Consider the following 12,026-nt stretch of genomic DNA (forward strand, 5'->3'; position numbering starts at 1 on the left):
CCCTGGCTGTACATACAGATGGGGGACGAGATGCTGGAGAGCAGCTCTGCAGAGAGGGATCTGGGGGTTCTGGTCAACGGCAAGTTGAACATGAGCCAACAGTGTGCCCTGGCAGCCAAGAGGGCAACCGTGTCCCGGGTGCATCCAGCCCAGCATGGCCAGCCGGGCAGGGAGGGGATTGTCCCGCTCTGCTCTGCACTGGTGCGGCCTCACCTGGAGCACTGGGTGCGGTTCTGGGTGACACAGGATGAAAAAGATGTAAAGCTACTGGAGAGTGTCCAGAGGAGGGCTACGAAGTTGGTGAAGGGTTTGGAGAGGAAGCTGTGTGAGGAGTGGCTAAATTCACTTGGTTTGTTCAGCCTGGAGAAGAAGAGACTGAGAGGAGACCTCATGGCGGCTGCAGCTCCCTCACAAGGGGAGGAGGAGGGGCAGGCACCGAACTCTTTTCTTTAGTGACCAATGACAGAACCCGAGGGAATGGCAGGAAGATGTGCCAGGGGAGGTTGAGGTTGGACATTAGGAAAAGGTTCTTCCCCCAGAGGGTGCTGGAGCACTGGAACAGGCTCCCCAGGGAGGTGTCACGGCCCCAAGCCTGACAGTGTTCAAGAAGAGACTGGACAACGGCCTCAGACACGTGGTGTGAACTGTGGGGTTGTCATATGCAGGGACAGGAGTTGGACTCGATGATCCTTGTGGGTCCCTTCCAACTCGGGACATTCTATCATTCTCTGACTTGCAGAGGCATCTTATGAGACTTGAAACATTTCCTGAAGATATGAAGAAAACTTTCGAGTGTCACTTGTCAGGAAACAGTTAAGCATCAACACTGGGAACCAGCACTGGAAATTTCAGAAGACTGAATCCTTGCATTTCAAAGCGTAATAACCAAAGTCTGTTACACCAAACTCACACCAATGTTTCAAAAACAAGTCCCTGTCACCCCACTGTACTAGTTTTGCAAGTATTTATTAGGAAATTCTGAACATCTAATATTCTTATCTCCAAAGAGTGAGAGAAATCAGGAACCCCATGTTCCTATTTAACATGTCTCAATGTCTTTGGATCAGACTTGTTCAGTTCATAAGCAAAATGATGATTTCTGTAACAACTTTGCACATACTCAACCAAGGCTGTAGAAAGCTACATCTGTGTAGGCAGTGCCACGATCCACAACATGAGATTCAAAAGCTGAAATCTCATTAGCAATTCCGAACAAACTAGATTGAAATCCTGCCCACTCTGACCATTCACAATAAAAACTCCTCATCTTTGTGATTGCAAAAATACCTAGGAGACTGCCAAGAGACTGCAGAATGGCCCTAGCTCAGCTAAGCGTACACTAAAATTAAGATGCCTTCTTCAGTATCAGTATTAAGGGCTTTGCCTTAAAGACATTTTCAGAAAGTCAATTCACAGGCCTTAAGTAAGTTCTGGCTTTGGATGAGAGATATGGGACATTCAACCTTATAATATTGCTTTGAGGTATTTTGCACTGAAAGGTGAAATTTTAGAGACTGCTATGATTCCTATTATAATCAGACATATCTCTGAAAGCAAAAGCTTTATGCATTTGATATAGTTTGCAATGAGTTTGAATGCCTGTGTAGTATTTATGCATGAGTAAAATAACCTCAGCATTTAAAAAAATCAGTTCTAAAAGACACTGCTATTTCAAATCCATGTTTTTTAATGTAAGATACCATATATCCAAAGTATTTCACAAATATTTTATCAAAATCCACTACAAAAAATCCTGCATTAATGTTGTCCTGCTCAAGCTTTTAAAAGGAGAAAAGGTCATGAGTGGACCATATGCTATTCTGGAAGCAAATCTTCTCCTAGTTCTTCATCAGCAAAGTCATCTTCCTCAGCTCTTTTTCTTGCTGCAGTTCTTGGTCTTTCTGCTTGTGGGCCAAGTGGGTCTATGTAGGAGGCATCTAGGGTTTAATAAATACATTTGAAATAGTTAGTTGCAAGTAATTTTAGCTTTGTTTCAAACATATACAATCAAACACAAGAGTAAGTTTTAGCACGACATATTTGAAAGGTGTCTTTGAAATGCAGACCAGACAGAGCATGTGAATGCTGAAGGAGAACAAGGTACCACGTTTGGGAAGTAAGGCATGGCACAGGAGCAAGGTATCTGAGTGCTAGAAGCACGTTTTTCCTTATTTTTTAAAAAAATAAATTTTTCTTTATTTTATTACAATCAGTAAGTGAGAAAAAGACCTTGGAAAGTGCATGCAACAGGAAGACAGATGAGCTGGTTAAAGAAGGCAGTTTAGGAAGTACCACATTCCACATGGATTTGGGATTTTAAACCCCTTTGAAAATTCAATCTTGCTGAAGCACTTGTGACCGCAGAACCACAAGAACTGACTAAAGGATGTAACAGATAGCAAAAATAATAAGTATTTCCATGGGCTACATTTCTTAATATTTACGATTACTTTATAGTGAGTTCTGAACAATGAAGCTAAAGCCATTCTTCACATTTATTTCATGGGGAAAATGTTTTCCCAATTGTCTAATTATACATGCTCTTCCAAGAACTTATTTTTTCTATTTCCTCTCTCTTTGAGGGCCAGGAAAGTAAGAAGGTAGAAGATGCCCACTTGCCTATTTCTTTACTGCTGCTACTTTCATAGGGTTCCCTTGTTCCAGGCAAAGCTTTCAGTTTGGCACTCAGTCTTTCCCCTTTGGTACCACCACTATCTGGGGGGGGAGAAAAAAAAAAAGTTGAAGACAAATAACATGTTGCTATGTTCTGTGGAATCGTGATACAAGAACAACATAAATTCAGCTGCTATCTGTCAAACAAGATTTGGATGAAACCATCTTTTCATGATGGATACAATACTCAGCTGTAATAGTAGTCATTAAAACACAATGGACACTGTGTCCACATGTGTGTGGTTGGTTTTTTTATTTTTAAATATATACAGCCTTATTTTCTTTGGAGTAAACACATTAAAATATTTCTGCTTCGAATGCTGACATTCCAGTTGCTTACAAATTGCAGTCACCTTTTGGAGTTAAAATAAGCAAGATAAATATAAACACTGTCACAATGTATACAGACATTTCATATGTCTGTGTGCTTACTAACATACTAGTAGGATCCACCTGTTGAATGCTGTCAACGTTAAATACAACACTAACTTTGCTTTTAATTAGGAGAGCAATATTTGGCACGTGCCGTCTGCGTGGCGGGCAGGCACAGGTGGTGCACACGGACCATCCTGGCCCCGCATCTCGCTGCAAACCCCGTGCTGGCAGCTCAGTTTGCAGCGGGGCCCCAAGGAATGTGTCGGCTCCGAGCGCTGCCTCGTGCCCAGACAAGGTCAGATTAACATTCTCTTGCCACAGCAGTATTCCAGACACTCTAAATATTCTGTTCACCTCTGAATCTCTTTTTCACATTCATGGCAAGTTTTCAATCTTGTCTGCTACAACAAATTTTTATGCAATCTTTTTCTCCTAGAAGAAAACGTTTCGTGTTTGGCTTGGTATATTTACAAGGCAGGACATGCCAAGCAGCCAAATACAAACATGCTCATTTATAACATGAAACAATGCTGGTATTAAAAGTCTTCCATCTGTAAGGAGGAAAAATGGGTTTCATTCAGCAAACATTAATTACAAAGTCTGGACTTGGCGACACATTTCCATTGTCTTATTTACTGTAAATGTTCTTTTCATAAATATTGTTACTATTTAAAAAAAACATCTTCCACAAAGAGGACAAATCTTTATTTCTCTATAAATACTACTGTAGACTTCAGTTTATTCAGCCCTGAATTGGAAGACAATGTCTCCGCTCCAAGAAAGATCTAATACATACAGTCACATGTCAAACAGTTAATGTGTTTACAAGACACAGATTACTGTTGAAACTTCAAAGCAAGAAAAATCTAGTTCAATGTACATCAGCCTCCCTTGGATCAACTCTCACTGACAGGTTCCATTGAAGAAGTGAATATTTAATGAAGGATTTGAAGAAACTGAAAGAAATCAATGAGTTTGATTGGGGGGGTCTCAACCAAAGGGCTGTGTAATTACAAAAGAGCCACCTCTTGATCCCAGGGGGCTTTGGACAGGCTGGCACAGCAAGGAGGCAAGCGCCGAGCTTCAAAAATGGTGTGGATGAAAACATGTTGAGGACAGTTTAGAGGAGAATACAAGATGTTTAACAAGCAGAGAAAAGTTATATAGGAGTAGGCACAGACTCTTGTGCAAGGGAAAACAGTTTATAAAATAAGGAATAAAGTTGGAAGAAGTGGTAAAGAGATGCAAAGATAGGAATGATACAGCAGAAACCATGCCAGGAGACAGCTGAACTAGTCAGACAAACTCCAGAGGTTTAGTTGGGTGGTTCCAGGAAGGAAGAATTTAGTGTAGCAACAATAAAAGAGAAAGTATATGGCATATCAAATATTTTCAACTGTGAATGAGGGAAACACGTGGGTTTTATTGATACGACCAGATGAAGCTGAAGGATTTGATATTAACCAAAAGAAGAAAAAAAAAAGATGGCAGACAAACCAAAATGTCTGAGATAAACATAATACCCCCAGGTTACCTGTACATCTTACTGCTCCAAAACAAACAGCTGAAAGCAGAAGGTTTCTTGGACATCCTAGGACCTTTAAGCTTTATTAGGGTTACATCCAAAAAGATAAAGAAGCAGTAAGTCCAAAATCTGAAGCAAAATTTTCCCCTCTTTTCTCTCTCCCCCCTAGTGGATACAGAATCATAAAATCATATGCAATCCTTGAAGTGCTTAAATCTCACCCACTTCCCCCTGCATAGCTTTGAAGTTCTCTAAGCACTTACTGGTATGATTGACTTCCCCAGAATGGCCATCTGAGCAGCAAGATGCCTGCAGGGTGTTCAGCATTCAGCCCGGGAGCCTGAGCTCCCCTTTCAGTATATGAACCAATAGAGTCAATGGAAATGTTGGTGGCTGTTAAGCTTTTCCCACAAATGTAGCCTCTTTGGCTTCAGATTTGATTCAGCTGCCCAAACACATTATTTATTGTCAGTTTAATAAACTGAACCAGCTCACCAAAGGGTTAGATTAACGCCAGCAATAGTGCAAGGGAAGCAGCGAGAATAAATGACCAGGAGTGGGAACGAAAAGAAGTGCTGAGGTGGGGTGTGGGCTGTTCCTTCTAGAAGCAGCAAGTTATTCGACCAGTACATACCACCTTGACATACTGTCCTCTTAACACTTAGTAGATAAGGTTACAGACCTGTCCAAACTGGCTTATTGTCCATACAAAAGAACAACAAGATACTTAGGGATAAGCATCAAAAGTAGAGCAAGCACATACAGTAGCTCTCCAAGAATTATTTCCTAGCCTCCAACAATTTGTAAATCAAGCTTGTATTTGGGGGAAGGGGGCAACTCTTTGTATTGAATAGTGGATTGATGGATTTTTTTCTCCAAGAACATGTAGATGTCAAGAAGCAAGAGGTGTGGCTTCAATGCCTTCCTTCACATGAGGGAGTCCAACTCCCCAGCTCCATCTTTCAGGAAGAATGTCCTAGTTGTTGAGCCATTTGGGGTAAAGGCTTTTCTTGACACTTCGCCATGGGATCCAGGATTTGGCTGCCAATATGGCAGCTATTAAAAATTCTGCTGACCATGTAACTTTAGTAACTGTATAAACACACGCTCCTAATTAAATAAAGTTTATGAATACTTGAAGATTAGTGCTGAATTAAGTTGCTGTCTGTATCCAAGAAAACCTTCACTGCAATTAATACATGCCTATTATTTATTTACTTCTTGTACTTTTATTTAAAAGCTCTGTTATTATTGTAGCTCGCATGGAAACCAGTCCCAGTGCACTCACCCTGGGTTGATAATGTGCACACATACACATAAACATAAACTGACTGCAGGAACACGGCTCCAGATTTCAGTTGAAAAAGCAACAGGAACCGATTAAGCAGAGCTGGTCAATATATTTTCAAAATCTGATTTATAAATATATTTACTCTGTAAAGTGATTATACCTGAGACTTGGGTTATCATGCTGACATGATCTTCCTCTCAGTCTGTGTGCAATAGCATTAATTGGGAGCTATGCATATAAATGCATAAATAATATACTCTACATACTGGTATCAGTTAAAGTGCATTCCTTCCTCTTGCTTCAGTCACAGTGAAGATTATTACAATGCTTATTGTCCTAACATCGATAATGTGCTTGCATATTATATGAGGCGATCCCAATGTGCCGGTAAAGGGTGTTTGAATACAGGCTGTTTCTTTGGGATGGACAAACCCATTTTGCCACTGACATCACCACAGGAGGAATGAAAAAGGGAAAAGATACCTAAATTATTCTTATGTTGTTTCCTTCCCAAGCTCATCTGGACAGGCTCGGGTAACAAGGAAAATGCAAAGTGCTCAGCCTTTCATCTTCAGAATTCGACATGCTTCCTTGGGCTCCTGTCCGAGACTGCGCGGCTCCTCTCCTCCCGCACACAACTCCCCTCTCATCCAGTACAAAACTCTCCATTCAGAGAGCAGAGCAAATGCACAGACCAAGTAAACACTGCTATGGTAAGGTATTCCTCAAGGTCAGACCCTCCCTTATCTATGAAAGGCCTTATGCTACTGAACAGTAAAAATTTCTCAGGGTAGTAAAAACTGCAATGTCTTAACTTCCAAATTCTGGATGTTAGTATCACATCTCTGCAAAACACAAAAAAGTGAGTATGAAAACAAGAAAAGGTTACTGAAAATTAAATCTTTGAGAACTGAGATGTACTGTTAGCTCCCTTCAAGTTTTTAGTGTTTTGTTTTTGGTTTTTTTCTCCCCTTTTTTTTAAATGAAAAGGACTTTTAAGGGAGTGTACCAATGTCATCTGCTTCCAACATGAACCAAATAGATTGAAAATAATAAATCTGATATTCACGGGGAGAAGAAAATTTCACTTCTTATAATAAGAGTTAACAAACGTGTTCAATTTTGGGTAGGGATTTTAGATTTAATGCTTACCCTTCTCACAAGACAAGAGCAGACTCCAGCTGCTCCAGATCTCAGTTTTCTTGGTCTCCCCTTTTCCATTCTGTCTACTATCCATGCGTATACTACTATTCTGAAAATTATGCTTTGGTGCCTTGGTTTTAATTTATATTGGCAAAGCAGTAGGGGTCCTATTAAGTACAAACCCTGCTGACTTAGTTCTCTTTCCTCTTAGCTTCCTCTTTAAAACCAATTTCAGATCGTATTTCCTAAAACAAGGAAGTCTGAATTATTAATACTCCTAATATATAACTATGTAGGGACAAAATACTTGGAAAAATAAATTCTCTTAGGAATGCCAGCAAGTATAAGGACAGTGAGCTGGTAAGACGAAAGAAACAAAACATGCATTATACCTAAAGTATTTGGAATGCATACAGCCTTCATTTAGCTAGTAAGTACTTTAATGTAGCTAGTAAGAACCCAACTAAGCAGGATTCAATGCTTCATGGGGTTCAGTAATGATGGAAATCCCTCATACATTGTAGCAAATTAATCCCTTTTGGTCTTGGCAACACCACTGGAAAAGATTAATCTTAAAATGTATACAAAATTTCTTTTTTTTTTTTAAGCCATTAATTTATCAAAAGTGTACTAAGATTCTGAAATAAAGCAACTCATGTTTGTATTCCATGTGTGTCTTCACACAGGCCATGTACAGAAGTTTCTTACACTGCAAAATACGGACTCATACCCCAGGCAAATAATGCCAAACATTGGACAAAATAGTTTTTGGGTCTTCAGGTTTCTCTGAGTCATTCTCAGTACAAGGTAAACACACTACAACATAGTCTTTAACATCCATTGCTGTGGGTGTGCAGCTTCTTCATTGATAAGGTTCCCCAGAGTCAACACCACTAGTTAAAAATGTTTAATGCCTTTGACTTCTAAAAATACCTCTTAGTACATTTCACCACAACTTTTAACTGGGAATCCCAGCAGAAAGTTAGCTGCAGGCTCAGGACAGGACCTTCTTTGTACCTCTGCTCGTTTGATCAGCCATTTCCAGAAAGGTTGGATCTTTGGCGCTGAATTTGTATAGCAGAGACTTCTCAAACATGCTTTTTACAAACTTGTTCCCAAACTCTGTTTTTTTACATTCTTTCAGGAATTTGACACAATATCTTGAGCAATCTAAGAATTAATAATTCTTTGACAGAACAAATTCTAGGTCAATTCTGACCCTGCTTACCCTCTCGTCCTCTTTATGTTGACATTCTAAATGTCTGCATTTGCTCTTCCCCATTACGCTGGTTATGGGGGGAAAGAATAATAACTTGGAATTACTAGAGCTTGCAGTCACAGTTCCTCACGTGTTCAATTTTGCAGGGGGAGGGAAGGGGGGTTTCTTTTCTTTTCTTTTTTTTTTTTTAAATGACAACTTTCCATAGATATTTCTGTCTTCAAAATAAGTATTGACAAACTGGTAGTTTGGGGGAGTAATGTTGTCTTAGCATCTTTCCAGCTTTGTCACTATGTATATCCTCTTTTGCTAAACTACTGACTCTTTCTTGATAACATACCCCTTTTTCACTAATGACGGCAGGGATAATTACAAAATATTGCTGTAAGAAAAAGAGACTCTCTGTGCCGTTTGCCTGCATGCCTGATGCAATATTTTGCACAACTGTTAATACCCTTCCCTGCTGCTGATGCCGCTCTTTGTTTCTTTTTATTATAAGCCAAAGTGGGTCTCCATTTTCAGGGAGATAACAGGTCCCGATGCTGTCTCAAACTGCTGTTCTGTTGGCACCTCTAGATGGCTGCTTGATCAGAGGGCTTATGTAACGAAGAGGAGTCCAGAAACATTTCCATCCCTCTGTGTTACAAAAATAAGGAATTTCACCCCAAGAATTACTTTGGCCTGAGGCCCAGAACAGGTAAAATTCAATCCTAGAAGAATGGTCGTTTTTCTACATATCAAAAATGATTTAAAAGCTTCTCTAGTGAAACTACTGAGCTGAAAAGGGACCGGGTGTTGGATGCTTAAGAGTGATCTCATTAGGAACCCTTGGAGAACCCAGGAGAGCAGTCTTCATAAATGTAGTAAAGCCTCTACTATTTAGGTGGAGAAATAAAATTACCAAATAGGAAAAAAAAAAATCCATAAATTATTTCTCTGTAAAAGGAAGGGAAGAGAGGCAAGAATTTATAGGGGATACCTTTTTATGAGACCTGCTGATATTAAGATAAACCAAAAGCAGAATACAAAGAAACCATTTCCTGTTTGGGTCAAAATAGGGATTTTTTCCCAGGCAGCTGAAGTAGCCTGAAGTTTGGTAGTTTCCTTAGCGCAGCAGCAGGGAACAGTTAGGTTTAAAATTACTGACATTTCATGGATTTAATCATGGGAAGGAAAAATCATTACCTCTGCAATATGCAGACTACCTAGTGCAAAAATGACAAAGCAGGCCAGTCTCCAGACTTACACTGCTGGAGTTTTACATTTATGAAAGTCAGCATTGTAAATCTGTAGGAGCAGAGAGACTTCACAGTCAGAGAGCAAGCTTTCCGCTATGGAAGGTTGTAGTACTTCAGCTCTGCTATACTGGGAAAAGGGGAAGAAGGAGCTCAAAGACAGTACTGGTGCCTTCTCCTTATTACAGAGCTGGTTGCACAAAATAGCCTCTTGAACTTGTAACGAACACCTAAGGTAACAGACTAGATGGTGGGCACAAAGTTCCCTTTTCTCCGTGTTAAATAAAGACACAATGAATTCCTGTTTTTCATGGCCTACATGTTCTGTTTTTATTACAATAAATGATTCCTTGTAGTAAATATTCCAAAGTTAATGCAATAAAAATGTTCAAGTTCCAAGTTAACGGGATAAAAATGTTCCAGTCCGCAGTATTGAAAACAAGCAGAAATTTAGCTTTAGGAATACACTGACATCCATTTATAAAGCACAAATCTTAGACCAAATCAATACTAGTATACCAGTTGAGGTTTCATATAGCAATGAGATAATAAAAAAGTATGAAATAAAATTCGTGAAGTGCTTGCATATTACTCAATGCACATTCGTGTGCATTTCAGAATGTAAGGAGGTTTTACAAACATTTTAAGAAAAACTATTTTCTTTAGGATCCTGACAAATCTGATACTTAAGCAGAGGCATGAAGTACTTACCACCAGCAGCGTTTCCTTCTCTGCGGCTGCGTGCACTGCCATCTCTGCCAGATTTAATGCGCTGCAGAACAGTGAAAAACGTTTGAAGAGAACATAACAAAACCCACATTTACTAATATACATTTGAGAGAATTATTGAAAACTCAGCTTATTAATATAACAATAGAACAACATTAAACTAGGCTTACTATACTGTAACTAATAAACCTTGTTTTTAATGGACAAAATTGTCATTGAAATCAGTGTTAAATCCAATGTTTACATAAAACAAGAGTTCTATGAAATTCAAACAGAATATCTCAATAAATTATTTGTCTTCAGATAAAATTTATACAAGGAATGTGCATAAAACTAGTTCAGATGTAGCTTTCTAAAGTACAGCTGAAAAAACAGGCAACATAGCCCTCCATGCACGAGTTCAAAGTAGCCTCTGCCTATTAACGTCTTGTAAATCCCACAAGTGTTTTATTATTGTAAAGATTCAAGTGGGGGAAGTAGGGAGATCTATAAAAAGAACTATTCACCTCATAGACCTTAAATTTTGAATACTTGGCACAGCACTGTACTTTACAGCAAAACTTAATTTGCTGTTGAGTGTTAAATGCAAGATAAAGGTGAAGGTGAATATTTTAAAAGTTGTGTTTAAAAAGTCAGCTCTCTTGCACTGAGGAAGGCACCATAAACATCTTCCAGCTGTGTTTTTGTTAGTGTTATTTGAAAACTTTAAGAGTTTATCAAAGCAATACCTCTGTATCACATGGCAGACTTCGCTTCTCCTGCCAAAACACCAAATTTCTCATGCACGTATCGCCTCAATTACAGGAAGGTGCATCTCAGTGAGGGACTTTTTGATGGGTAGGTACAAAAACTTGGTGTATAAAGCACTCAGCTGTTAATAAAGTAATCTCTCTATATTATTTCAAAATATGAGTTCAGGATCTGATTAAAACACATGTGCACACTACCTAACCGTATCTTCGAGTCAATTACTGTAGCTTCTTCACTCATTTTTTACCAGAAAAATATCATGGAGTCTGGCAAAGTTGAAATGACACAGAAGTGAAAGAACTTTCAAGATTTGTGGCAACAGAAAAAGGATGAACCCTTAAATCAAAACTCACAGGAGTCAGACAGGAAAGCAGTGAGCCCAGCGTGAAACCAGGAACGGTCTTGGAACGATCCAGTCTGGGGCCAGAATTTCTCATACTTTTTATTTATTTTGGGAAATCCTCAAGTCTGAAATATGTTCTCTGAATTCTGGATTAAATATCCTATTGGCAGCCCAGTGAAGGAGCATGTATCAGTCCTTCAGGAAGCATGTTAAGCTCCCCAAACGTTGTAAGCCTGACACCACGGCTGCCAGTGGAAGCTCAGCTTCTGCCTGCCAGAGCAAAGTGTCCCTGTCCGATCCTGCCCTCATGGCATTGGCACAACAGGACTTTACTCCCCAAAATATGATAGAAGTACTACAGCTTAAGCATAGCAGTAATTCCTGTAAAGTTCCAAGTGAGTAGTTTGTAAGTCATCCCATACTGAACGCAGACATTTAAAACATGTCCAATGATTTCCACCCTAAAAATGCCTATTTCACTCCCATGACTGCAAAAGAAATTGAGGATGATTAGTCCAGATGTAGATGCCTGGAGGTAAAGGCAGCAAGTCCCCCCAGTGCTTGCCCCTATCATCGCTGCATCACAGCACACCCAATCAGTCCCTCATTTTCAGTCATTAAGCACACTTAATGGAAATAAATACTAAAGCATGTATACATCAGTGCCAAGAAGGTTGTGTGAGCTTTTTACACTATCACCTGTCTTTTTTTAAACTGAAAGATGAAAACGATTAATGCAGTCT

At 39.5% G+C, this 12,026-nt stretch overlaps 1 protein-coding gene across 2 annotated transcripts in view; it reads right to left on the reverse strand.

Moving 5' to 3' along the window:
- Window positions 1-1,684: 1,684 nt before the first annotated feature.
- The window catches only part of IFT88 (intraflagellar transport 88), a 49,164-nt gene continuing 38,822 nt past the window's right edge, over window positions 1,685-12,026 (reverse strand). For both annotated transcript variants that reach the window (XM_065632133.1, XM_065632142.1), the window contains exons 24-26: window positions 10,173-10,233; window positions 2,620-2,715; window positions 1,685-1,937 (exon numbers count right to left, since the gene is read on the reverse strand). In XM_065632133.1, coding sequence (XP_065488205.1) covers window positions 1,816-1,937; window positions 2,620-2,715; window positions 10,173-10,233 — 279 coding nt within the window. In that variant the 3' untranslated portion in view covers window positions 1,685-1,815. The remainder of the gene's footprint in view (window positions 1,938-2,619; window positions 2,716-10,172; window positions 10,234-12,026) is intronic.

Source organism: Caloenas nicobarica, chromosome 1, assembly GCF_036013445.1.
Source record: "Caloenas nicobarica isolate bCalNic1 chromosome 1, bCalNic1.hap1, whole genome shotgun sequence".
Lineage (NCBI taxonomy): Eukaryota > Metazoa > Chordata > Aves > Columbiformes > Columbidae > Caloenas > Caloenas nicobarica.